General features: G+C 38.1%; 3 protein-coding genes across 9 annotated transcripts in view; 2 read left to right on the forward strand and 1 right to left on the reverse strand.

The window, feature by feature from the left end:
- The window catches only part of tax1bp1b (Tax1 (human T-cell leukemia virus type I) binding protein 1b), an 18,474-nt gene extending 16,992 nt beyond the window's left edge, over window positions 1–1,482 (forward strand). The window contains exons 17-18 of the mRNA XM_085292343.1: window positions 108–193; window positions 442–1,482. Coding sequence (XP_085148469.1) covers window positions 108–193; window positions 442–640 — 285 coding nt within the window. The 3' untranslated portion in view covers window positions 641–1,482. The remainder of the gene's footprint in view (window positions 1–107; window positions 194–441) is intronic.
- On the reverse strand, window positions 777–20,628 carry jazf1b (JAZF zinc finger 1b). 2 transcript variants are annotated; one of them, XM_085292352.1, is made up of 6 exons: window positions 20,361–20,473; window positions 17,748–17,839; window positions 7,988–8,060; window positions 7,144–7,340; window positions 5,495–5,664; window positions 777–3,999 (listed from the first exon to the last, which is right to left on the reverse strand). In XM_085292352.1, exons 2-6 carry the CDS (start codon window positions 17,776–17,778, stop codon window positions 3,823–3,825), a joined length of 648 nt encoding a protein of 215 aa, XP_085148478.1. In that variant the 5' UTR covers window positions 17,779–17,839; window positions 20,361–20,473; the 3' UTR covers window positions 777–3,822. The 2 variants fall into 2 exon arrangements, with proteins under 2 accessions (XP_085148478.1, XP_085148476.1); XM_085292350.1 differs by lacking the exon at window positions 17,748–17,839 and having other exon boundaries at window positions 20,361–20,628.
- A 5,714-nt stretch (window positions 20,629–26,342) lies between these two features.
- creb5b (cAMP responsive element binding protein 5b) overlaps window positions 26,343–27,992 on the forward strand; it is a 35,089-nt gene continuing 33,439 nt past the window's right edge. For 2 of the 6 annotated variants that reach the window (XM_085292345.1, XM_085292349.1), the window contains exon 1: window positions 26,370–26,457. In XM_085292345.1, coding sequence (XP_085148471.1) covers window positions 26,428–26,457 — 30 coding nt within the window. In that variant the 5' untranslated portion in view covers window positions 26,370–26,427. Of the gene's footprint in view, window positions 26,458–27,992 lie in introns of all 6 variants that reach the window. The other 4 variants (XM_085292346.1, XM_085292348.1, XM_085292347.1 and 1 more) reach the window with 3 other exon arrangements.

The raw sequence follows: 27,992 nt of genomic DNA on the forward strand, positions 1-27,992 counted from the left end.
ATATTCTCTCTCCCATGTGCAGTATGCAGTACTTCTAATTTGTATCATGTGCGTTTGATTATTTTAATGCCATTTTGCGTCTCCCCCTGTCTCTGCTGCTCTCTCAGGGTAATACCAGCGAACAGCCCACAGTAACTGAAACTCACAGCACATTTGTGAATGATGGACAAAATGCCTTCTGCTTTGATCCCAGGTAACACACCTTGATAATAACCAAACTCTCCAAGTGTGTTAAACTTGTGTATTGACGTGTGTAAAAACGTCTGCAGCACCCCCCCCACCCCCCCACCCCATTAGATGAAGCGCCGGCCACCCACGTTGCATCAGACGGATGCTCTTTATTAGCCGTGCTCCTGTTTTGCCCACGTCTTTGCTTGACTGCTTATTAACGTGAGCTTTCTCTCCCCTCTTTCTCTTCTGCCATCCACTTCCCACGCGCAGCATGGACATGAAACGATGTCCCCTCTGTGAGGTCATCTTCCCACCCAACTATGACCAGAGTAAGTTTGAGGAGCACGTGGAGAGCCACTGGAAAATCTGCCCCATGTGCAGCGAGCAGTTCCCGCTGGACTGCGACCAGAAAGTGTTTGAGAATCACGTGCTTACTCACTTCGACAGCCACCCGCTAAACTTCGACTAGATAAACAGAAAATCAGCACATCCAGTCTGCTTACTTCCTGTCAACCACTCACAACACTTTTCTTTTTTTTTCTTTTCTTTTTTTTTTTTTTTTGCATGTAATGGTGTGAAGATCCTCTCTTTAGGACTATACTGAATTTTGCTTTTTTTCTTTTTTTTTTTTTACTTCACCCTAGAGAAATACTTGGAGCTGATTTAACATTTAAAAATGAAAATGATTCAGTGACATGGCAGGGCTACCAAATTTGTTTTCACACCATTTTCTTTCTTTTAAGGTGGAAGGTTTCATTTAATTTGGATTTTAAGGATACTTTTGGGGGATAAGACTGTTGTACGCATATATACGGACTTTAAACGGACAGATCTTTTAGTCCACACGATGTAATGAATCAGGGAAAGAGATAAGTGTTTACCAAACTTACATTTCAAACATGCAGCCAAATCTGCCCCCTTACACTGTACACGTCATTTAGTCAGACAGCAACCTTGGTGCACTATATGCAGTCAGGGAGAACTCTTCAGTGATTATATCCACACATGATTATACAGTATATGCTCAGATCATCTATTTTAGAATAATTAAAGCCAACAATATTGTGACAGCCTTGATAATTTATGTACGACTTTTAGGTTTCCTTTTCTTTGGGTTTGAATTATTTAATTGTGTCTGAATCTTTAAGAACTTTCATATCATCAGCTAATCGCTGCATGCCGAGCTTCTGTTGACCTTCCTTTTGTTCTTTTCTTTTACAGTAATAACTTATTTCATTCATAGAAATGTTTCATTAGTTTAGTGAGTTCCATGTATCTAAAATGAATTAATAAAATCTGTCTAAAACTGAATTGTGTCCAAAGAGTTAATAATGCAAACGTCAGAAGAGCAGAGAAACCTTTATTGTAAAGTAACAAACGTTTACATGAAGCAGCTTCAAGAAGAAATACAGTACGTCACCACCTCTGGTTTTACCGTTTCAGATATATACTTCCATACTTTTTTTTTTAAACTCCAGAAATATATGAAAATATAATTTAATGCACTTGACACTAGACAATACATTCACTGTACACTATATCAAAGAGTTGTCTCCATACTGGCAGTTCAGTTTTGCCATGATTCCTATTTGGACTTTAGTTCCTTAACACAAACACCAAGCTGTGAAAATAACCTAGTGGCTCAGATTCGAGAATTTCACGCTCGGTTTTCAATTACTTTAATTATTAAGTCTTTACAAATGGCTAACACATTTTTATGGCACAAACTAAGAGCTGCATGTGTTCCCTCGCAGCCTAAGAGCAGGACTATGAGAATGCAAATGTGCTGAATATACTGACACTAGTTCCTCTTTTCCCATTATCCATGACAGACAGCTAGTTTTGTGAGACCTGAGACCTGTACTATGAAACAGGATTTGGGCTTATCCAGGAAAAATCTGCTAAACCTGGGTTATCAACTCAATAAGGAGGTTCACTTCTTAGCAACGTACATCGCCATGTTGACTTATCACATACACCTAACCTGTATTTGAGATAATAATCCAACAGGTACGAAATCTAACCAATCAGTTCTGTGGAAAATGGCGTTCCCATTCTTGGAAGATTTGAGGTTTTTCTTGATCACGTCAAGAAATGCAAATTCATAGAAGCACTTTTCTTATATTCCGGTTATTCTTTTAAAGAAACAATATATAATCCTAAAAGGGGAACCCATTTGTACTTTGCATATAGGCTAAGCCTTTTTTTATTTATGGTAAACTATTAGATTGTCCTGTGTGTTAAGTATAAAGCTGATACTGATAAGTTTTCCAACTTGCAGGGTCAGCATTCTTGTTAGTTTTCTTTCATAGCTTCAATAAAAGTGCTTTTTCAGTCATTTTCAAAAAAGTACTTAAAGCTCAAACACATCCATACAGCACTGATATACTATAGTGCTTTTTGTTACTACACATACTCACAGCTGTGCTGCTTTTCAGTTTGTATCATGTCTTTAATTTTAGAAAAATATAAAACCAACGAGTTATACCAACGCCATCCCACAGCTACTAAGCTGAAAGCCACCTCTGCCTGATTACCTTATCTGGGTTCACTTATGGCATAGATATTGTGGGTATGGTGAACCTGCTTCATAACTCAGGCCTCAGGCAGTCAGTGAATAGTAAACAGAGTGGGCTGACTGCCTGTGTTCAGCAGCTTTGAAAATAAAGTTATACAAAGACTTTTTGGAATGGTTTACATTTCAAGGCAACTGCTGTTATTACAGAAATCTTACAATACTGAAAAGATGAAATGATTGATGTACATCTTTCCTTGGAGCAATGTAGAACGTGCAACTCTACACTCACTGTATATACACTAGAAACAAGATGTTGGTAAAAATGCTAATTTATTTGGCAACTTTTATAAAAGTGCTTCAATCCCTTACTGTAAATAAGCATGGAAAACTGCTTACGTTTTCAGGGAAGCTGTCAGGAACATGAGGAACAATGACAGCTTAAATACTATCAGAACACTTGGGCAGGATTATGATGCTGAAATGTTAGCAAAGAAAAAAAAAAATCACCTGAGAACATTCTTTTGGTGCTCACACACATGTTTAAAGTAAAACTTATCAAAAATGTTTTGAATTCTTGTGATATGAAAGGAACAGTAACTACAATAAGTCCAACAAATGATCAGTAACATTAAGCCTATTAGAGATTGCCAAATAATGCTTTTATGCTGGATTTCATGCTATAAAACATTATATAAAACACTGAATTTGTCTCAGTCACATTTTATCGTAAAAAAAGAAACTCTTCAATGTGACAAATGCATGGTATGATTGCTTCCTTTCTCAACAATTATCCCAATCTTTTCTCTCCTTCCCTTTAAACCAGAATGCCCAGCAGTACATGTAAGGCTACTTGTGACCTGGGCTAACACATGCCTTCACCATCTGTCAAATGCTAAATAAATAAATGATAGTTTAAATGTGCAAAATGCAAAAATGTGAACAAAATAAAGATTCAACATTCTGAATAAAAGATATGAAAGAACAATAATATGTTTATACCATGCAATAGTGCGTAGTGTAGTAAAATACAACGAGAGGGGAAGAAAAGGGGGAGACAGCTGCTGCTGGTGATAGTGGTCTGTTGATGGTTGCTGACATAGCCTGAAGGCAAGTGCTGGTACCTCACTCAGGCTCTACTGCTGCAACTTGCGGATCATGTCAGTAGAGATGGGTGGGTGGAAGTTGATTGTGTGGTGGCGGAGACCCTGAGATGTTTTGTAGCTCTTCCCACAACGACACTTAAAGGGTTTGCGCACCCTTATCTGAGTTCGGTGGCCGTTCTTGGCATGATACTTAATTCCGTTTACATTCTGTAATGGAACAAGGAAATGAAAGAGCCACCACTTTAGACACGCACCAACCAAAGACACAACAAAATAACCTTGAAGCTATTGTAATTTAACCAGTCAGAGGACCAGGATTCTCTCTCTGCGAATGGAGGATGTGTAGAGTTAGTTCACATCTGCATTGACTCTCAAGGACTCTGGGTTAGTTGATGTATTTTAAAATATTAAAATTAATATTATAGAGTTGTCCTTGTTAGTGGAAAGACTGTTATTTAGTGCAGATATACATATTCCTTTTTTTCAAAAGGTGATTAGTTTATTTATAGTAGTCTGTGACTTATGGAGGAAACTGGTTGTGTTCTCCCCTGCATAGATTACAAAACCAAAGCAATGCAAAGTGTTTTTACTTGGAAATAATCACATGTTAAGCCAAAACTCTTCACTGACACATTTCTGGTGCATATAAAGCAGATGATTATGCTTATGATCATTTAATAGGAGACGCTCAGAACAGAAAGGGGAGAGCTGGAGGAGGAGAGCTATTGATTTTTAAATTCTGGTGTGCACTGCTTGGAGAAAAGAATATTGACACATAAAACTATACGCATGTGCGTCTGATTAGCCAGTCCAAAAGTATGAGCATAAAAGTATAGTTATATTAGGTTCCAATTGTCAGAATTGTTAGAAGGTCAGATTTCAGAACATCGCTGCAGAAATTAGCTGGCTTGGCTTTAAACCTTTGTTTCCTTTTATCCAAAGGTCTGAAGGCTGAGGAACAGATTGTTTCCCAGAACTGTGGCCTCCATCACAGTCCTTCCTGCCTCGCAAAAATCACAAATTCTGAAAATTATACGCACCTACAGATATAGTTATATACCCATCTTCATTCTTAGAGACCGGTATTTTAAAATCATGGTCATACCAAAATGAAAAAGGCAAGGGATATTATGATTGATCTAAAATATAGTGTATATAGTGTAGGGTTAGGGTAGTCTATAGTGTAGCATTAAAGGAATTCACAGACTTGGGTATATCTATGATATTTACCAGTCAACATCTGAATGTAGGACAAGATGTTTTCTTGTTTCAAATCTATCTTGTTTTACTGCTAAACAGATGCCTAAGGCTGCCTGCTACCTCAGACTAAGTCATCGCCTATAACCCTGTCATTCACGTCAGCAATGCAATTTTCTCAGGCTGCACATAATTTATTCCAACCACATACACCAGATGTGGATGGAAAATGCTATAAAAACTCCACATCTCTGAAGTGGACTAGATGTATGCATTTCTGTTGTTGTAATGCTCAACTAAGAACCAATTTTCCATTGTCAACAGCAGGGAATCGGCTGGATTTATTTTGAAAGTAAATAAAATCACATCTCTCACACTTAATACAATGCAAATATGTCCGGTTTTCATTTGGTCTCTCTGGTCATGATAAAGATATTTCACACCGTTTTATTATGTTTACAACAGGCATCCTAATAAGATTTAAGAGACCACGAATGAAACTTACCTTATATCTCTTTTTACATCCTGGAACTGGGCATGCAAAAGGCTTTTCATCTCCTCCGTTCATGTACATGGAACTGAGGATGGACTCGGAGCTGATGGCGCTTTCTGTGGTCCATGACTCATCACTGTCAGACTCCTCAAACTCTACATCCTCTTCGTCACACTCACTTCCTGTTAGAGGGTGAAAGATTTAAAGTCAAATAGCAAACGCCTGAGGGCATCTTCACCAGGATTATATTACACAAACCTGCTTCCAAGAAGCTTTGTTTTATGCATATTTTCTATGACGATGAAACCCTGGCCTCTGAGCTTTCAGCCTGACCAACGTGGACCCTTCACAGCATGTGTTCAAGGATAGCATTCCCACAATCTTGACTTCATTTGTTGCAAGTTTTTGGAAAGACTGAAATATGCAAATTGTGGGAAAGAATTTAGGCATTTCATTGAGGTCTTAGGTCAACACGCTGCTATTGTTTTATTAATTTATTAAAGATGCCATTCCAGAAAAATGCATACTTCACAAAAAGAAGACAGAAGTACGTGGGAAAACGCTGCAAAAAAAATAAAAGGGGGGTCCTGTTATTTATAAAGCTAAATAAAGAAACCTAATTAGCTGGACTTTAAGGGCTGTCCCTGATTTTTTGCAGCCTTACAGCGAGCTTCTTTATGGATGTCAAGTCAGGCCCAGCAAGCTCCAGAACTTTCTCACTGTTCCCCCCCCCCCAAAAAAAATAAATAAAAAAATAAAAAATCCATCATGATCTATTATGATGTTTGTCCTTTTAATTTTTAATGGTATTTAAAAAACATGTAATAATTCAATCATATAATTAATCTAAAGAATAGATTATGCATTTATGAGGGCATGGAAAGAAAAGATGAACACAGACACCATGTGGTCACTTTTCATGTCAACACCAGACACATGAAAGATTTTTTTATATAGTGACAGCCGAGGCAATAAAACACTGCAGCTATAGTGCCTGAACAGGCAAATACAAACTAAACAGACTCAAAGTGGCTGCTTGCTTGTAATTAAGCTCAATGAGGAAGACTGCTGCAGAGGCCACACTGGAGACTGGAATTACCAGCACCAACTCAGCCCGAGTCAGGGAACATTTCTCCCAGGGAATTGATCAAAGTCAGCAAAACTCTCTGATCGTGGGACTTCCCGATCCTGAAAGGACTTCTTTTAGTAGAATAGTTCTTTCAGCAGGATGTAGCAAAAAGACAAAGCCCACAGACTGTGTGAGCTTTGTTCTTGGTAGTGTTGCATGTGGATAACTTAATTCAACAAAAACAAAAACTGTCAATCACAGAAAAATATTTTTTGTTATTCAACCTGTGTTTTTTAGCTGATTTACTTACAGGATAATTCATTTAGATGATACTAAAAACAGAAACTTTGGCTTTAACATGGATATTAAACAGAGAGATACATATAATAAATATTAGGTGTTAACAGTAAACTATTAGATTTCCTTATAATAAAGACTCAGCACAAGGATCAACACCAGGAATGACAAACTTTAGTAACCAATCATTTAACTGTAGCTTCAGTTAGAAAAATACATGAATGTTAAGCATCTGGAAATACACATCCTATCCTGGAAACCTAATTAGATGAACTAGTGTGTTGATTATGGTTACCTGTAGGTGTGCTGCTACGGAAAGAAGAAGAAGGGGTGATGGGTGGGGTGACTGGAGGGGTGAGGTTTCCACTGGTGTGGCGGGGTGGTGTGGAAACATTGCTACGTGACAGATTGCCTGTAAGAGACAGAGACAACTTGGGCTGCACCTTCTTCTTCAGGGCCTCGTGTTCTCGCCTTGCAGCATCTGTCATGAACCTGGCGTTGTGAGGTATAAAACTTGTAAGGGTTTGCAAACTTTTTGGATGGAAAAAAAAAGAGCATCATCTCATTCAGACTACAATCTAGTGTACTGTAGGTTTGGTACTGCTTAAGAAAAAAAAAAATCAGTGGCTGCATTTCCCTTTGGGCTTTATGATTGACAGTAAAGTCGTCAGCAAATGTGCACCATAAAACCAAAATGTTAATATAGACACTGTTAAAGCAAATGTGGAATTAACAAATTAGGTGATAGCCACATCAAGATGTGTTTGTGTGAGCAGGGAGACAGAGGCAGACCTTCTTGTACAATGGTTTGCTGCATAAGGCTCTTAAAACGACTGCACAAGCAGCATATCAAAGACAACCAGGATGAACGCAGTGCAATAAAACACCCAACTGCCAAATACTGTAGCAATTCATTTAAGCAATCCACCAGATGACGTTTTTTAGATTGTTGGTAGAACCTCAAAGGAGTACAGCACAAACTTTTCTAGTTAAATCTTTTCAGGCAAACCACTAATAATATTCATCTTATGATTTTGTCAGATTTTAGTAAATTAAAGTCACTTTACTGAAAAGTGAGTTACTGCATTACTAAGTTAACCTTCAGTGGGGTTATTTCAAAAGGAAACTTGTTTCTTTACCTGTTGATATAGCTAAGAGCAACATATGTTGGCTGCTGCTGCTCCTGCTTCTCCAGAAGACATGGGTCTGTATCTGGGAAGACAAGATAGACATAAAGGCAGAAATTTAGCCACAAAATATACCAGTGAACAATGGCACAATTCTTCAATTTTACATTAAAGTTTGTCATATTTTCATGCCAAAGTTATTTTATTTTTTGTTATCCATTTATTACCCTAAGACAACTGTTGAACTGAATTTAATTACTTATACAATTTGGTCCTTAAATACTTTTCAGGGTCCCTACACTCCAAACAGTTTCATATAACAAAAAAAAGAAAAAAGAAAAAAAAAAGAATGAAAATAAAATATGTATAACTAATAGATAATATATCTGGTTATATAATAACTATTATATGAAATTACATAAAGCAAGTTGCCATATAATAACTTCAGAAGTATTACAGCAAACAAACTACATTCAAATATTCATACCTATACCCAATGCATAAACTAAATACAATAGAAAACGTTTTAAGCTATACAGTCAAAAACTAAAGACATCTTTAAGCTGTTTTAAATGTAATCCATTACATCATTTTACAGAACAGCTGCTGTATGATCATGGTGACAAAAACATAGGTAGGTATTCCAGAGAGAAGACCGCATCAGAGCACTACATTATCTCTCGTCAGAATACAAGAAGAACGAATCACCAATTACATGCGAGGCTAGCCTCATCAAGCTTCATATGAGCTTTTGTGATTCATACGACCAACCCGGTACAGCTCTAAAGTAATAAACATTTCACATTTTAAAACAAAAATGAATTTGTGTCAATGCACCATAAGGCAGAATGGTGTTTTTGACCTAAATAAGGATAGCCAGTTCTCCCTCCAATGCAGTCTTGGTGTCACAGGGAGGATGAAGCACACAAAAGTATGCATTATCCACCTAGAACTAGCCTCTCAACCAAAAACAAACAAACAAACCCAAAACAAAACAAAAAACCCCAACAACCTCAAAACTATCTCAATTATTTTCAGTGATATGCCAGGCTGTGTTGGATGCACTGTTGTGTTCCATGTTTGTGGCAAAGTACTTTTTCTACCCAGACAGGCAGGCACAGAGGAAAGGTGCGGCTATGTGGGAACTTATGCTGACTTTAGTGATTTTTAAAGGGGTGTTTTTAGAAGCCAGCTTTATTGTGCATGTTGACACAGTGGAAATATAATCAGGAAGAGTTTTGGCAACAAAAATGAAAAGGAAAAAATAGAGCAGCTAGTAAATATGGAGGGCTTTAGATTTAGAGAAGTATCCTTTTCAAAACTTTGGCACCAGATAACGTTAACATGACAAACGGCTCTGTAAGTCATCTGTAATCTACTCTGTGTCATACTAACACATATATGAATAAATTAAGGGTCTTGCAAAAGGTTAGTCAGTGTGCACCTTGGCAGTGCGCTTTGATCAAGAGTTCCAGGTATTCATTTGTGTGGAAGAATTCGATAGGATGTGTTGTCAAGAAAAGGATGTGGGCTCAGCTCTGAAAATATTTTGTAGAACTACTCAAAAGCAAGGTATTGTGCAATGCACATCATTATTGTTTTAAAGATGATGTAATGATTATCAAGAAAACTGATGCTGGAGAAGATCCATAAGCTGATGTTAGCTTCTAAACCAGCTTCTCGTGTCCTTTGAAAGACGTCTACAAAGTTCATGTCATATCTGCTTAACGCTAGAAAAAAACAAAACAATGTCTAGACTGTCAATTCAGTTTTATCTATACAGCACCAAATCACAACAGCAATCAAGGTGCTCTATATTGTAAGGTAAAGATCCTACAATATTAGAAAGAAACCCGAACAATCGCACAACCCCAGGAGTAAGCACTTGGAAACAGCGGGAAGGAAAAACCTCAGACAGAACCAAATTTAGACATGAAAACCCAGAGCAAAAAGAGACAAGACAAGAATGGGAGAAAGAACCAGAGTTTAATAGTTACTGGTAATTAAATGCAGTGATGTATAAATACACAGGGAGTTAAAACAGTGAAGAAAAAAAACAAACCACTCATACATGTATCACTGGAAGCCCCCAAGCAGCCCGAATCCATTGGATCATAGCCAAGGGATGGCTTAGGGTCACCTGATCCACCACCCAACTATATGCTTTATCAAAAAGCAAAGTTTTAAGCCTAATCTGAAAATTAATGAGGCTGTTTATCTCCCAAATCACAACTGGGATATGGCTACATAGTAAAGGGGCCTAATAATAAATTACAACAGTGTAGCCTAGAAGTGTTACATTCATGAATAAATGAAGCATCAGTAATATTGCACAAATGAATGGAGGCTGTCCTACATTTTTGTTTAATGTAATCATTAAATATTTCTCACAGTACTGGAGGTCAAAGCAATCCCATTTAAAGTAAATCTGGTTACACACCAAATTTCGAAGATTTGTAGGACCAGGTACACAAACTTAAGCTTTTTCTGAATTTAAAAGCAGGAAATTAGAGCTAATCCAGGCCTTTATGTCATTAAAGCTATAGTTTAACTAAATTTGTATCATCTGGCTTCATAGATAATTAAAGCTAGGTATCACCTGCATAGCGATGAAAATATATGCAGTGTTTTCTAATAGTATTGTCTAAGGAAAGCATGGACAATGTAAAAAGTATTGGTCCCAGCAAAGAACCCTGTGGAACTCCATGACTAACCTGTGTGAGGACTCCCTATTACCCTGCACAAATTAAAATCTGTCAGATATAATTTAAACCACTGCATTGTTGTTTTTTTAAATAACAATTTTGTGTTCTAATCTCTGTAGTAAGATTTTGTGGTCAACAGGATCAAACACTGCACCTCAAATATAACCAGACAATAACAGAGATGAACCCACTGTCAGAGGCAGTAAGAAGATCATTTGTAACATTCACTATTTCCATTTCTGTGCTATGACGCACTCTAAATCCTGACTTAAAATCTTCAAAAAGAAAAAAAACAAAACATTTCTTTGCAAGTAATCATTTGACTACTTCTTCAAAAATTTTAGAAATAAAAAGAGAAGGTAAGAAATTGGCCTATATAGCTAAGACAGCTGAATCAAAAAAAGGGCTTTTAAGTAAAGGTTTATTTATTCATATTTAAAACTGGAGCATTAATTAATGGTATACGTTTTTGAGTAGAATTGAGGGGTCTAAAGGCATTTCGATGGTTTAGAGGAACACATTATTGAAGTTAACTCAGAAAAACAAAAAATTGAAGACAAAGACTAAATAAATGTTAGCAGTTTTGAAAGTGGCTATACTTAATGGCACATCTGTGGGGCGGCTGTGAATATTTTTTCTCTAATGGTTAAAATTTTGTTCTGTTCTACAACACTGTTTTATATAAAATATAGAACAAGACTGCTCAGGAGCCTTCTGTTTTAAATTTCCATTGCAGTTTTTAAAAAAAGCTGCTCTGCAGACGCCACATTGCTTACACATGACCACACTTGACACATACTGTGTTTTCCCATGCTGTGCTCCAGACATTCATCTTGCTCAGTGGTGCTAAATGTACAACAATAGCCAATCTCCACACCCTGAGGTGAAGCAGGGCTGACTTCAAACACTCTTCCCACTGCTGTCCATGTGGGCAAAGAGAAGATGCCCCATAAAACAACAGTTTCTACCACTTACCAACTAAACCTCCATGTCCAACTCTGTGAAAGACTGCTACCCCCATGTGGTTAAAACTATTACTCATTTTGCCTATGTGCTTATTTGTACACTTACACTTAAACACTTACACCTAAGGCCATTTCCAACACTGAATTTTAAATTATGGTTTTGTAAGGCACAAATACTAAAGTGCTGCTTTAACAAGCTATGTGTATTGAGTAACAAAAAAAATAATGCTAATCATACTGATAATTGCCAATTTCTATTTGATATAATAAAAAAAATACTAAGGCATTGATATGAAACACATGGTAAAGATGCAATTAAAGTTCTTGGTTAAAGGAGTAAGCAACACCTTTTTCATGCTGTAATAAAAATCTTGAGTCATGCTCATTTATTGCTTCCACTGCCTTGGGATTTTACTCCTGTTTGCATCTTTCTTTGTTTAGTGATTTCCCCGAGTTCGAATACAATTCTCCTGGACAGAAAGACCTAGAGGGTCAAAGAAGAACTTGTTAGGTTTAGGGGCTCTCTTTCCCTTTTAGGTGACTATTTATTTTGTCTTCTAAATATACCTGCTATTTATAAAACTGCAAGGCTGGAGTTGAATACCACACATCACCACTTTTCAGTAGTGGATGCTGGTACCACATGTTTGCAGACTGGTCATATTCTAACTTTTGTTCAAACACACTGATTAGAAGTTCCACCTAATACATCAGACTTTTGATGTATAAGAGAAATATAGGTTAAGCTAAATGTAGAAAAAAATCCAAATGAGAGAGATTTAAATTATGCAGACACAATTGCTCATAAAGACATGGACACCTCACACAACGCTCTAAATTTTTTATCAGTGAAACCCAAACCACATTTAAGCAATATAAATATAAAAAAATATAATCAACAAGGCATCAGTCAGTCAGTCTTAATTTAAAGTCACCATAGGCGTCAGAAGGCAAAGAGCTTTGTACAGTTAGTTTGTACAGCCAAATATCTAGTAAATTGTGGCAGAGTGTTATGATAGATAGAGCAGGTCAAATCTCAGCACCTAAGGCAGAAGGTTTCTTTCAAGGCCTCAGTCGTAAGCAAGTGTTTCATTAACAGTGGATTTATCCCCAGTGAGAAGGATAGCACACCTCTCTTTACTCTCCAGCCAAAGTCATGGAAACATAGAGTAGGAAAGACACATTCATTACAACACTATTCCCATGCCAAAAGCACAGGACTGTGCATATACTACTGTAGGGACTTTTCTGAGCTGTGGGTAATGGCATGTGTCTGTGAGAGAGTGCACAAGAAATCCCTACTAAAATCCCTAATGAGTTTCAAGCAAAGGAATGGCGGTCTGCTCATGCAGCAGTGGATCGGTCTGTCCCTGCACGCTGTAAATCACACACACCTCAGGTAGGACCAGAGAGGAGGCCAGCAGGGGCCAGCTCCCCACAGCCTCCGCTATTCTTTTGGGGCCACCAGCAGTCAAGCACCAGGACGAAGGCGCCTCAAATAGAGATGGGAACCCCTCTAATCAGACTACACAGGTGGTCCACTTTGGTGGCCAGTTATTAGAAGCCTTCTGGGAAACAAAAAAAAGGGGATTTATTCACCATCGCTACTTCTAGAGGCAAAGAAGCACAAGCTCCTTCATGGTCAAGTGGGAAAGAAAGACAAATCAGACTTAAAACATTTAATATGTAATTTGATTTCTGATTTCCACTGACATTTTATCAAAATATGTATTAGTTTAAACCACTTTCTGCTCTGCAATCCAAAACTTCCCACACAAGTTGTGGTTTTCAGCAAATTCCCTTTTCCCCCCACAAACAACACACAGTTCACAAAGAAAAGTTTTCATTTAGCAACATGCAAGAAAAAAAATCTGGATACAATGACAAACGCTGTTAATTTTTGTAGTAATGTTATTTAAAAAAAACAAAAAAACAAAAAACAAACATTTATTGGACCTAAACTCTTTTCCAAAAGAGCACTGAACTTTCATCTAGGAGTTTGTCTTGGCAGTTTTTTTAAGCATTTCTTAAGACTTTAAAGTATTTCAATTAAGAGGTCTAGCCTTGACATGATGATGCACAATCATTTACATTTTGGTATAAACCACTTAATTAATTTATGTGACACTTGTGTATGAGAGTGAATCCTGACTGAATTAGTGGTTTCAGTGTATCTCTGGACCACTAAGACATTCTGTGAAAGGAAACCTAGAGACTATCACACAACAAACCTTCCTGGGGCAAGGGGAAGTGACGCCTGCTATTCTCCCCTAACACCCTTCACGACAAGCGCGCACACACACACACACACACACACACTCTTCCACTCTCATTTCCACCAGTGTCTAGCTCTCCACCCTCATGGCCAAATGCACTGCAGGGTAGAGCAGAGTGGTGAGCATTATGGTGACATGTTTATGGTGGCTCTGAGCAGCAGGGAACATTACCAGGAGTGGTGGCACAGGTAATTCATTACAATGTGACCTCGAAGGAGGAAATGAAACAGAGTCAATCCCCATGTGTACAAGCTGCCTTTGTGGCTTACTGAAAAAACATGGCAGGGTTAAAATAATCCATTATCGATGTGTTTAATTCAGACAGAACCTCATGTGCTTTCACAAAGATGTGTTTTCACAAACACATACCAAAACATACAATAATTATTTCTTATGGCCATTTACTAATTTTGATCCATCTGGAGAATACATTCTTAATGAATTAATTATTTCCCTGGTGTATCAAATAATAAAAAATATGAGTTTCTTAATGTTTTCTGACAAACAGTCCCAATCCCAAAAATACTGAGCTTACAGTAAAACACGGCAAAGCAACAAATCGTTAAAAATAACTAATATTTTTAGTTTTTTTAAAAAAAAATGACTTCAGATTGATTTTCTGTTACTCTAATAATAAATAAACCATTCCAGCACGGTGTGCCAGGAATAATTATTTTTAAATTTGAGTCTGAATTTAACTTTGCAGCTGTTTCGTTTATAAACTTGTGTATTCGGAAGGCTAAAGAAGTCCTGTGCATAGCAAAGCAATGTGCGACAAGTAACCAGGAAACAACTTTAGGTCAAACTTGGGTGTTACAGATAAAATCACTAAAATAATAGACTCCAGCAAAAATATCACATTGACTACGCATGTTGTGTAATGTCAACATAGGCTGTACATTATCTCCTGTGTGAAACCTTTTTATGAAGTATGTTGCAGTCACCGCACAGGAACAGAAGCAGCAGTGTCGGGGGTTGGGGAAATGTAATTAGGCTCACCAGGTGCACAGATCAGGGAACTAGTTGCTGTTTCCCAAATTTATTACTTCCGCGCAGATTATGAGGGTGCAGAGCAAAATCTACCAAACGAGCCTCCAGTGAGGACTGGCAACAAGCAGACTCATTGTTATCGTGTATGGACACTACAGGCCATCTACCCAGCAACACATACGCACACACTAAAAGGTTTAAATAACACGATCGCCATTTTCTTTTGGTCTACAGTGGCCTGGTTGCTCAGTGAGAAAGTAAACATTTCAGCGAATAGGTGGGTACAGTTTTTATACCACACAAGAATATCAAGTTCACAGGAGCTCTTTCAGGCTTAAGCCAGCATGCATTACAGTCAGAATTCAAACTTTCCTCGTCCTGATTAGCATGTGCCGATTTTGCTCACAAAGGCCCAAGAGGACAGCCTGACTCTCATTATTAACTTAAAACTCAAAATATAGTTTAATTCACAATGGGGTTAAAAAAAAATAAAAAAAATAACCCCACTACCTTGAGTTTATACTTCATCTGTGCTGATAATCTATATTTTCATTGCAGCTAACAAAAAAGCAATAAGTTTCAATATTCTCTTGATAAATGACCCTAGCTAGACTCTTCGATCAGGCTAGAATGTGAAAAATATGTAGAGTTGTTAAAATGAACTGACTAACTTCTGGCCTATAATACCCATCTAAAAAGACAGCAACCAACAGCAAAGGAGCGCCATCTTTTGTTCACACACCCAACCAGCAGGCTGGCTAGCAGTGGACAAGAATGTGTTCTTGTTTTCCAGGCGCCTAATTATAATGGAGAATGTTCTTTAAGCAGCAGGCCACCAGATGAGGAGGAAGACATGCCAAATCAAGCACTCGCTCTGTAATTATGCTTCACAGGCACTTGGCACAACGCGCACGATTTCTCACTTCTCAGAGTGAGCACAGGCCAGCAGACAAAGGAGGGGGGCAGCAAAGTTTTTCCACTTTGAGCCAACTAATTGCTTCATTATTCCCCAATAAGTCATTTGGAAGACTTTTTTTTCTAAGGCTAACACCTTGGACACATGCACAGCACATAGTCAGAGAGCGGAGGGTATTAAAGCCAGTCAGGCAACAAACAAGAACAACAGAGACAGCTGAGCCCTGTCAGCTTCAATAGCAAGAGTCTGAAATATTACATTAGGGAACAGATGTAGTTCCCCACAGTTTGACGATCACACGTTCAAATCGTGAGGATTGGAATTCACTTTCTTGACTAGCCTTTGTTAAAAAGACATAAATGCCTTAGCACTTATCAAAAAAAAATGCAGTATTCATAACATTTTAATATAAAAACGTGACAAGCAAGGATTAGATCGAAATGAAAAACCACAGGGCACTCTTCATAGGGTGGAATTTCTATGCTTTGTCCTCCTTTTTGATTTTAATGGGGACCATAGTTTACAAAATGAGTGTCATATTGTATTAGATAAGATGTGAAACTAGTGACTGAGATCAAAAACTAATTAGGAAAATGTTTACTTAGGGCAGGGGTCCCCAATCTCAGTCCACGAGGGCAGGGGTCCCCAATCTCAGTCCACGAGGGCCGGTGTCCCTGCAGGTTTTAGATCTCACCCTGGGTCAACACACCTGAATCACATGATTAGCTCATTGCCAGGCCTCTGGAGAACTTCAAGACATGTTGAGAAGGTAATTTATCCATTTAAATCAGCTGTGATGGATCAAGGACACATCTAAAACCTGCAGGGACACCGGCCCTCGTGGACTGAGATTGGGGACCCCTGACTTAGGGTATACGCATGGAGGCCATAGGCATGGAGGCCATAGGCATGGAGGCCATAGGCATGGAGGCCATGAACTACTGCATTTGGTTCACTTTTTGGATCCAGTAGCTACAGAATTTACAGTTGAGGTCAGAAATCTGGATACGCTCATCAAGACTGATGCTTAATAACTTCTCGTTAGTGATTGTGATTGACAACTGGCAGTTTCTCTTTAACAATGTAAAAATGATTAGTTTGACACCACTCACTGATTAAGCAATAATCTGAGCAATGGGAAAGTCCATTGAACTCAGCGTTGTAGGGTTACACAAGTCGGGAAGGTCTCTTGGAGCCATTTCTAAACAACTGCCCATCATAATTTCAAACAACTTCATACAGAGTTGCAAAGTTACAGACATTCTGTACTTCAGTAGAAGTACAAACACTACTGTTAAAAAATACTCCAGTAAAAGTTGAAGTACTGATTCAATTTCTTTACTCAGGTAAAAGTCAAAAAGTAGAGACTCAAAATAAGAAAGCAAAAAAATAATTCTTTGGAGGATGTTTCTGGTTTTGTGCAAAGATAACCGAATTTTTTTAATTGTAATTATGCTCAGCTTGAACCTGAAGAAAAAGAAGGGACGTAAAAAAAATAAATCTGATTTCTGTTGCCTACATTGTAGAGGGTAACACAATAATTTCTATTGAAAGCTCCAGTAGATTTTCTTAGTGTACATGCTGTGATCAGCTGACCTGCTGCCCACTATGGATTTACACAACTGAATTTAACAAGAAGTCAGCAGATGTTTCACAGCTGACACTACACTGTTTATGCTGTCTTTATATTAGTCAGTATAAAGTCGATATAAGGGTAGAATTCAGCGAATGAATCTAAGCATCATCAGCTTAACTTCAAATTCATCTCTGCTTCACTTGATGTTGATGGTCTAGCTCAGTTTGTTTAGCAGCAAATTTCACAATATGAAAAAAACATAATGTCAGATGTACAGACCCAATATCTGATTTAAAAACATTAGGACTTTTCCAATTTATCAAATCCCACTGAGCAGTCCTTACCTTTAAATCTAACCTCTCTTCTTCCTCTCATGTCCTGTCTTTCTTATCTTTCTCCATCTCTGAGTGAAGTTAGCTCTCTTCCTTTTCTCTCCCTGTGAAATACAGAAGCTGGACCTTTAGCTAGCAACACACTGTGAGACAAACTGCACAAAAACAGTTTGTGTGTTTGCTGATGTTTGCTGAGCTGATAGAAATGACCTGACAGTTAAAAAAAAGTAACTCCCTTTATGCTCGCTCCCCTTCTGTAGCACTAGCTAGATGCCGAAGTACCTCAACTTATGGACACCTGCAGTAATTCGATGTTGTGGCAAAAAACAAACAAAGAAACCACTGTCCCATGTTTAACCTTTGACTATGGCACATGTCATCTCTTTTTATGTCACATCCTCTGATGATTAATAAATGCAGGCTCGCAGTGACAAAACAATAACTCCCCCCAAATGTGTTAAAGCAAAAGTAACAAGCCTGTTATGAAAATGTAAGAAGAAAGTGCAGATATTTGTTTAAAAATTGTGGGGAGTAAAAGTAAAATGTTTTCAGAAAAAAACTACTCAAGCAAAGTAGAGATACCTGAAAATTGTACTTAAGTACACTAACAAAGTACTTTACTTGAGGTATGTTTTCATGATGTGTTTATAGGAGTAAAGGGTGAGGCTTTCAAACCTAAGAAAACTGTCAAGCATGGTGATGGTAGCATCATGTTTTGGGGCTGTTTCGCTGCCAGGTATGTTGCACAAAGTCAATGGAATAATGAAGCAAGAAGAGTACCTTCAAGTTTTTCACCTTCACCTCCACCACACATCAACAGCTAGACGGGTGAAACTTGGACAAAACTGGGTTTTCCAACATGACAGTGATCCCAAACACACATCAAAACATGGTTTTGAAATGGAAAAAGGAGGCTAACATTAAACTTCTGGAAAGTCCCAACCTCAACCCAACTGAATATTTGGAGACTGTGCTTAGCTGGGTCACAATCAATGTAACTGAACTCTATAAATTCTGCCAGGAAGAGTGGCCAAATATTCAACCAGAATTATGCCAAAAGCTTGTTGATGGCAACTAAAAGCATCTGGTTGAGGTGTAACTTGCTAAGTGAAATTTAACCAAATATTAGTCAAGTGTATGGATATATTTGAACCTGTGTGGATTTGAGAAAATCCAACATAAATTCAAACTTGTGCACCCAATTCTTATTTTGTAAAATTATTAGATATGCAGACTGCACAGGCGTTCCACCCTGAAAAAGAACAGATTAAAGAAATCACTCAGAACTCATGTTCATGATGAGTGTATGTAAACTTTAGACCATAGCTGCATATTCAGTCTATAGTTGTTTCCCTTTTATTCTAAAAGAGGATTTTTTTTCACTTCATTTGCATATAGAGGTTCATTTAAATTGGTTTACAATCTTTACCTACTTAAATTCAAATGCATTACACTGCACTAACTTAAGATAACTAATGAAGTATCCCTCTGCAGAAAAAAATGTAATCAGTTAATTTCAATTCATTAACAAAAGCAACTTATATTAAGATTAACTATGTGCCAGCCGAACTCATTTAGATAAACTCCCCGAGAGGCTATAAAACAGCAATCAGAAAAAAAAAATGATGAACAGGCTAATAAAATAAATATTTCCACAGCCCCATCTATAATTGCTTCCCAATCTCCACCCACAGGCAGTGGCTATTATTGTCTTTCCCAGCATGAACTAGAGGAGGCGCCATTAAATGATAATCTTTTGGGGTGGGAGGCAGCATCTGTGTTGCTAGCCTGCAGTAGACAAACACCCATGTGGAATAGCATAGGTTTAGATTTGGACATTGTAGAATAACACCGGTTTTCTAACTTTTTCTTGCACTTGTCGTATTAAGCCAAATTATGGAAATTTACCAAGCAATACAGTTCTCAGTTTCCAGCCAATTTCCCCAAATTTTAGATTTGGGGCATTGTATAGCTACAAAACAAAGAATACAACTTGTAAAAACAAACAAACAAGCAAACAAAAAAACCCACACACATTAAATAATAGATAACTCCAAGGTGCTTTGAACTAAGACAGATAATAAAAACGCTGGTAGTTTGGATAATATCTGAATTGTTGAACAATATTGGTTAGATAATATATTTCCACGAGTGTGTGTGTGTGTGTTTTTCATACTATTGTTCTCTTTTGAAGGGCCAATACCCAGACGTAGTATTTTTTTTCCTATGTCAGCTGGCGAAATGATATGCAATGTATATTTTTATATAGCCCAGTTAACTACGTTGTCAGGCGGACTGAAACAAGCTGCTGACTCTAAGTTGACTCACGACGTTTCCAGCTACGCGCGCGGGCCTGGCGCTGCATTAACTAATTGCACGCGCGACCCGGGCGCATATAGTAACTTCAAGTTTGTGTTTCTTCGATGTTGCAGCAGTAAAATAACACAGTGACACAGCTTTGAAAGAGAAAAGAAGAGGGGTAACATCAACTGCCGCCACACCTAGCAACAGGGTTGTCAGGACGCAGGAAGTAACTTGCTAGGTTGCTAATTAGCCACGTATGCTAAGCTGCAAACCGGGGCCATGGCCATTGCAGGCTGGGGCTCGGTACTTATCAGTTCTTACCGATGTGGTTATCCTCGATGTGGACGATGAGCTCGGACAGCGAGTCGAAGTGAAGTCCGCAGCCCCCGAACCTGCAAGCGTTGGAAAAGAAGGAAGCAGCGGCGATGCCTGTCATGGTCGCTGCAGCATTAGAAATGAGGGCAAGCGGCGGGGAAACAGAGGGGCGGACAGCGGTGGAAACAGCTGGAGCTCGCACTGGCAGCAGGCTGACTTCTCTCAGCTGCGTCAAACCAGCTGGAGACACTTAATGACACCGGAAGTGAGGCTGTTTGACTTTCATTAAAAAAGCCAAACAATTTTTCTAAATTGCCTCTAGTTATACAGTTCGTATCTGAAGTGAGTCCTTATGGCACGCCTGCAGTGAAGGGATGGCAATATATTAGATGAAAATTAAACTTTTGGCAAACTAGGATATATTGTTAGAGTTTAGGGTCGTACAGGATATTAAATGAGAATTGAAATAGACCTCATCTTGAAGTTTATAAAATTTTCGTATTCCTTTTAAAAGACGTAATCATTTTTTTAAAATATAATTTTGATTATTTTAAATAAAAATACACAATGTTGTTGCCATTGTTATGCCAAGAGCCTAAATATACATTTCGAAACGTCATCTTTTGGTCTGTCTAGCTACATTAATCACTTATTTAAAAAATTAAAAGTTTGTTTATAATTACGTGAACTGTTGGTCAAATTTGAATTATCAAGTAAAACAGCAGATGAGTAAACGTTAAATGACAATTATCTAATAACAAAAGTGCGATTTTACACACACACACACACACACACACACACACACACACACACACACACACACACACACACACACACACACAAACAAACAAACAAACAAACTGCATTCCTAGAAACTGTGTAGTACGGTAGTTGGCTATATAGTTCTTGTAATGCTTTATAGGAAGTTGCTTTTTGAACAGTTTGCCTAATTTAACGCATGGAGTTTGCACACTTGGCTTGACTAATTAATAGACATCGTCACTGCAAATATTTTTCCTTATATTGACTTATTTGTATACCTTTTCTTTCAGTTTTCAAATTACCTTTAATTAAGTGCCAGGTAGGATGTGCGTCACTTCAACAAACTAAGTGTCTGCCTTCACCGGAATCGTATTCTAGAACTGACTGATGCTTGTTACATTTGCAATTATGTGCATATATTTTGTAGTAAATGTGGGTAATTAATAAGTCGTGCTGTGAATTCCACTTTGGAGCAACAAGTAGCTTAAGAGCATCTAATGGCCACAGAGCGGCAGTATTGGCCAGTGAATAAAGGTAAGTCATGTTCAGTGGATTAAAGGTCTCCCAGGACTATCTCTAACTCAGCCAACAGTATAGTCCTACAAGAGGTTTCATCCTTCCTAAGGATTTTATTTTTATATGTTTTTTTTCCTACTATCAACAGCACTTCACATGCCTTGTTCTGCAAAGTGATTTTATTTTCTGAGGTAGTCTGAGGTAGAGACAGGCTGGAATTAAGTGCATGCTGCCATTTTTCATCGTTCATTAATGCATAAAATCAATTTGAAAATGTGCACAGGTTCTGAATAACTACAGCATGTGTACGCTACATTTAATTAAATTACTTGTCAGAGTAACAGATCTGAAACATTTTGTGCCTTGTCATTAATCTAATCTGGAGCTGGTTTTCTTTCCCCCCCCCCCCCTCCCCCCCCCCCCATCTGACTGTTTTCAGGAGAACAGAGTGACTGATGCAACAACTTGTAAGAGAGAAACACGGGTCTCTACAATGTATATGTGACAATATGCAACAAATGTTCCTTTTTAAAGAGGCAAAAAAGTGAGTGGAAGAATTCTTTAGTTATTTTTTTTGCATCCATGGACTGTGTGGTATCTTTGAGTCTGTGCCTGATGAATGTGTAATGGGTCATAACTGGGCTCATCCAAATTTCAGACCAGTGATGGTAAAACTTTTTTCTTTTCCAGTTATGCATGAGAACACTGTGGGATATTACTATGAAAGCATTACATCACTCACAGCTTCTTGTTTGAGGAAACTGATGGGTTTCTTTTAAAAATCCTGGCATGGCTTATCCTCTGTTATTTATTGAAGTTTTTGCTTGATGGGTAAGGCTTCACCTAATCATTACTCTTAAGTTTAGAGATGAGGTAATAGATATGTTTGGGATTCTTTGGGCTTAGGATGTACTGAATAGACTGTTCAACCTCACTGTGGAAACACATGCAGGCAAAGTCACGTTTAATAGCTGCTCGTAAGTGACCAAACCCTTCTGTTCTCTGGGAACTGCCCAGCAAGTTTGAGTCAACCAATAAGATAATTTCCTCACTCCTACACTCTACAGTAAAGAAAGGGCACCTCAGTCCTTCTGGCTTCATTTTTGCATGGAGTGGAGACTTATTTCAAACAGCTGAAAGTGAAAACAGCTCCCTAGGGACTTTATTTCTAACTCAAATCATCAGTGTGTTTATTTAAGTGATTTGTAATAGGACCGCGGGTCCCACAAGCCAATATAAATCATATAGGGATGACTAACACAATGGAAATACCACTCACAACATATTATCCATGCAGTGTTGTAATGTAATCTAAAGGTGTTATGATAGTGTTATTGTTAGCCTCGCCATATAACATTTAAAAATTGTTATTGTTAAAAATGTTATTAATAATCCCCTTTAAGTAACACAGAAGACAAGTTCATATATCATTAGACTGATAAACTTTCTCGCAAGTGCTGTGCAAAAAGATTATCCTACACAATTACAAATCTCCATAGCTTTCACTCAGGCACCACCATTTATCGTCCACCTAATGTAAATGTTATAGGGTCAAGTGTTTGAGCGAGAAAAAGCCACTAAGGTTATCTACTGAGGACCCTCCAGAGTATATATTTTGTTGGACAAGACTCCCAGGGCCATTAGAAAGCTCAGCAGAGATAGTTGACATACCAAGACAGAAATTACTGAGTCTTGACAGTTTCAAACCACTAGCTTCATTTCAGTATTTCAATGATTAATCTGAATGCTGAAATTTGAGTAACTCAGATGTTGCAGTGCACAAAAGTAAATTTACTGGTTAAACAACTGCCTGTAGAGTAAAGGGTTTTCTATCCTTATTTTGAAGTTTAATTGCAAAACATCCCCATAAACCAGTATTGAATTTTTTATTACTGTATTGTTGTTTTGCAATGCAGTGAATTACTGAACATTCTCATTTTTCAAGTAACACAAATATATCTACTTTTTTTCTTTTACAACCCACAGACCTTGACATTGTCAGAGTGTCAACACTGTGATATTCAGTATGTCCTGAGGTTTCCCTCACCACACAGTAGTTCCTGATCTTTAACCACTGAACAGCAAACACTTGGAATGACATTCCCACCAGTTCAGAAGCAATGTCTTTCAATATTTATAGTCAGCTAGGCTGGTATATTTTCCTGGCTTTGTAAAGATATGATTATGTTTTCAAATCAGACAAATTAGTAACTCTACATTATTTATTTATTTATTTTTGACATTCAGACTATATACCAATTTATTCTGTTAAGTAATTTAAAAAAATAGAACATTTCTGAAGAAAGTTTGAATCTGTCAACATAACTACTGCTGTGGAAAGCCCAGACTATCTTCTTTCAGATGCCAGTAAAATTGACTTGGCTGCTTAGGTCTTATCTTACATCTTTCCCTCTGCCACAACAGTCATGACTTGCTTGGTCTTAAATATGTGATAAGAGTTCGATGGTGAAGCCTCTGATTGAAACGTAGCGATTTTAAAACAAACACACCACTATGGATGATCTCATCTACAGACTAAAGTGACTGCTTTGATATATTGTTGGTTAAAATCAGAGTTTTAGAAGTTTTTTTTAACCCAAAATGTAAGGTGAGGATGCACCAGTAGTGCGTGAAAACAAGAAAACACCAGTTGACAAAGACCTACAATCATTTGTTAGTTTTATATTTCTATTTTCTATTTTGCTTTTTCTACCCCAAATTTTGGAGAAGTATTTGCTTATATGAGCGGTAACAGATAACTAAATATCTTAGATTTCTGTTGTTGCACAGTTACTAAGAGCTTTATACTAATATCTCTTTGGGCGTAGTCATCTCTGTTTGAGGTATGAAGAGCAGCATTAATCTGGACATCTATTTCCTATAGCTGACTGCTTTGCAAAGTGGAATATTCATTAAAGTGCTTTATATTTTGATGAAAATTGAAACCCTATGAGACGCTTTTGTTATTAGCCTCCTTCACCTTTTGCACCTGCTACAACAAAGCATCATCACTGGTCCTTATCTTCCCAAGGTGATCTTAGCTAGAAGCATTGCACAAAGGCATAATAATAAAAGGTTTAGTATAATATAGATCAAGTCCACTTTAGTGTGGGTCACTGACCCAAACTGTATCGGCTCTTTCCAACCTTAATAGTCTGCTCCTCTGGGAGCATAATGTTTGGATTGGTTGGGAAATATATTGGCAATAAAGAGACAAAAGGATGTCATAAATGTTGATTAAAGCTCTGGTTAAAAGACAAAGGCGGAGAGGCTCTGAGTTATGAGGGCTTTTCAGACTGCGTTATTGTTTCAGTGACAGAGCTCTTAGTGTGTCTAGTGGAGTGGCGAGTGGTAAACATTTCTCAATGTGTGAGGAGTCATTAATCCCTGGAACCGAGGATGGCTTCACTACCAGTGTCTGTGGCCCAAGAAATCACAGCCAGTTGGCACCAGCAGGTCGTGCAGAGCTCCAACATAAATGCTTTGTATACTTCAGAGCTGTTTAAATCTCTTCTATGTGCTGTAGCTAAGGCACACTTTAGAAAAGGCAACAGGCAACACTCTGTGTTTAACACATTCAGTTCATTTGCCAGTCAAGCTGTTGATGATGCATTGAGTCCTGCCAGGTTATAGTCTCACTGTGAAACATAAGCAAAAAATGAAGCCAGTTTGACGAAAACATGTTTCTAAGGCCCTGACAGTAACGTCAGGGAGTAATACAGTATGCAGATTGTCACTGAGGCTGAATCGTAATTCTGGCAAAAAGTAACTTTCCTGTTTCTGGAGTCATTAGACTTGGTCATGTATGTTTATTATAATTTATTTTGAAGAGATTCCCAGTTTCATAATTACTTTAGGTTCTTTAGGTTTGTAGGTAGAGTTTTCCCAAATTCTACTTGAATTTTTGAATTAGCAAATCCGAGGACCACAAGTCTGAGAAAATTTGTATTCTTGCATGAAAAACACTTCACTCATCATGTCACACAAGCGCACACAAGGTACATTGTAAAGGTCAGTTTCTGCTTGGTTCCTTTTAAAGGGGGACTTTTGTTGTGTTTCCTTGTTTTCTCGCATGTACATAAATAGATAATACTGCCATAATCAAAGCTCCTGTGAGAGGAAACAGCCCTAATATAGTCATCCCAGCCTGATGTTCAAGCCTTCTGTTTGCAAGGGGGAGTCAATCAATAGAAAGCTGGCGTAAAGGAAGTGTAGCTTTTAAAAGAGGAGTTAAAACGTCTTGGTTCAGCAGTGGATTTGCTGTGAGGCTGTGGCTAATGTTCAAAGCTACTGAGTCCAAGAATAAAGATATGGAGCTGGAAATCAGCAAATAGTAGAATTATTTTTATTTACTTGTAGGGAGCTTCCTATTATAAAGTTTCAGTTTTGTTGGTTAAAGTTTGCAGGGTCTTGATTATACTTCACGCGTGGGACTGTTTAGCAGGTTTTCCCGTTTATCGCTCTCGCAGTTGACAGATAGAAGCTGCAGCACCGCACGTTTATTTGCACTCATTGCTCTGTACTGGCGCTCCAGCTTTGGACCACACCCACCAAGGGCCAGCGGTGTTCATACATGCCCCTGGGCGTGCATTTGCAAACTCCGCCCCCGCTGGCTCCACCCACCAGCGGACCACAATGATTTAGAAGTTCAGGAATCCCACGTGACGTCACCCAGGGTGACGTTATGCTCTCTAAATAGATCGTATTGTAATCTTTTCTCAGTCCAACGTGGTTTCTTCTGAGAGACTGCTTCACATTTTCTGCACTTGTTTGGTAAGTTGAAAGCCTTGCCACCATGCAGAGGACCGTGCACGCGCCTCTGCAGGTTTGTCATCTTTTTATTTTTATTCTTTTAAAAAGCGATTCTTCTCACTTGTCCTTCTCCCTTTTTCATGCAACAGCTTGTTTTCTCGTTCGCTTCAGCAGTCTTTCTAAAGATGTGATTTTGTTTTATTTCTTTCACCTCCTGGTGTCTGCAGCTTTGTGTCGTGCGAGTTTTGTTTGAGTGAGTGCATTGTCATGTCACTTCGCGCTCCGTGTGTTTGGCCTGTCTCTTACACTGTTGTTGAAGTTGAATCGCGGAGTCAAGTGCCGCTGCAGCTCGGTCTGTCAAGTAGCAGCTAAGGCAAGTCTGCAGAAAATTATCTGAAAGGACAAAAACACGAACATTTTTATTGCAACGGGCGCTTTTCGTTGCACTTCACACCAATTTGGCACGTCTTCTAAGTTTTCATTTAGCTCTAAATCTCCGAAGCTGGACCCCTGCATCATTGTCATGCCTGTCCCATCCAGGGATACGCAGAGCAGGCTAATCTTCGGGACTCGTGCGTGCTGCGGTTCACCAATGACTGTCTGGAATATAATGGGCCGGTGGTTACGCTGTTACCCCAGGGTATCCTTGTTTACGTTAAATTTATGTTCCTCTTTTTCTCTTGAACAGCAATGTTCATCAAGATTACGTCATTCTGCAGGCCAGTCGATATTTGATTAAGCGCTAAGATGTTGAGGGTTACTTTGAGTAAGGTTGTGCTGACGGTGCGCACTTTGTGACGGAACGGCTTTTTTAAAAAAAGAGAAAGATGCTTTAATTATTTGATTGCTCTCCGGCCGCTATCATTATGTTTATGTGACAGCACTATCAATAACACATGTTTCTCGTACACGATTCCACTTATTGTGCCCGAGTTTTTATTCGGTGTCGTAATAACGCCTGTTAAAGTGTTATTTATGCCTGTTGCGACTTTTTTCAGCATTTAATGTAGACTGGGATGGAGTTTCTTTGTATGAAAGCTTTTGCAATAATTTGTCTCCATAAAAATATGTAGCCTATCAGATTGAGTAAAGTTAACTTGCTGGACAATTTTTTTTTTATTTTTAAAGCAAAAATACATAATCCAAAAATAGTTCATAATAATTATTAGGATTTACATAAACTTAGACCAAGTATCATAAGCTATAGTTAATGCATTTAAATTCACTTGTTTATTCTATAATAGTGTTATTTACTAACCTTCATGGATATATGTTTTTTACATGTTAAGCTGGATTGCAGCAGTAAACTGTTAGTTGCATTTTTTGTGCTTGAGGTACCCCTGGTAATGTCTCTACTAATATAGAAGGTGTGAAAAGGTAGCAAACATAAAGGCAGTCTCAAGTCTGAGCAACAAGTACACCACAGAAGTTAGAGCATTTTATTTTAATACTAGAGCTTTCTTTTCGCCTTTACCTGCAAAGTTCTGCAAAGTGAATGCTAAGAATAATACAGTTAGAATAATGTGAGCAGTGCTAATCCCATGCTAGACCTCTGAGGGTTAATTTTTTGATTTATGAGTTTATGTTGAGTCAGAGACCAGTAATTGA

Source organism: Mchenga conophoros, linkage group LG11 (assembly GCF_057382185.1).
Source record: "Mchenga conophoros isolate Kocher_MC1m ecotype Shallow Benthic linkage group LG11, M_conophoros_male_GT1.1, whole genome shotgun sequence".
In the NCBI taxonomy this organism is placed as follows: Eukaryota; Metazoa; Chordata; class Actinopteri; order Cichliformes; family Cichlidae; genus Mchenga; species Mchenga conophoros.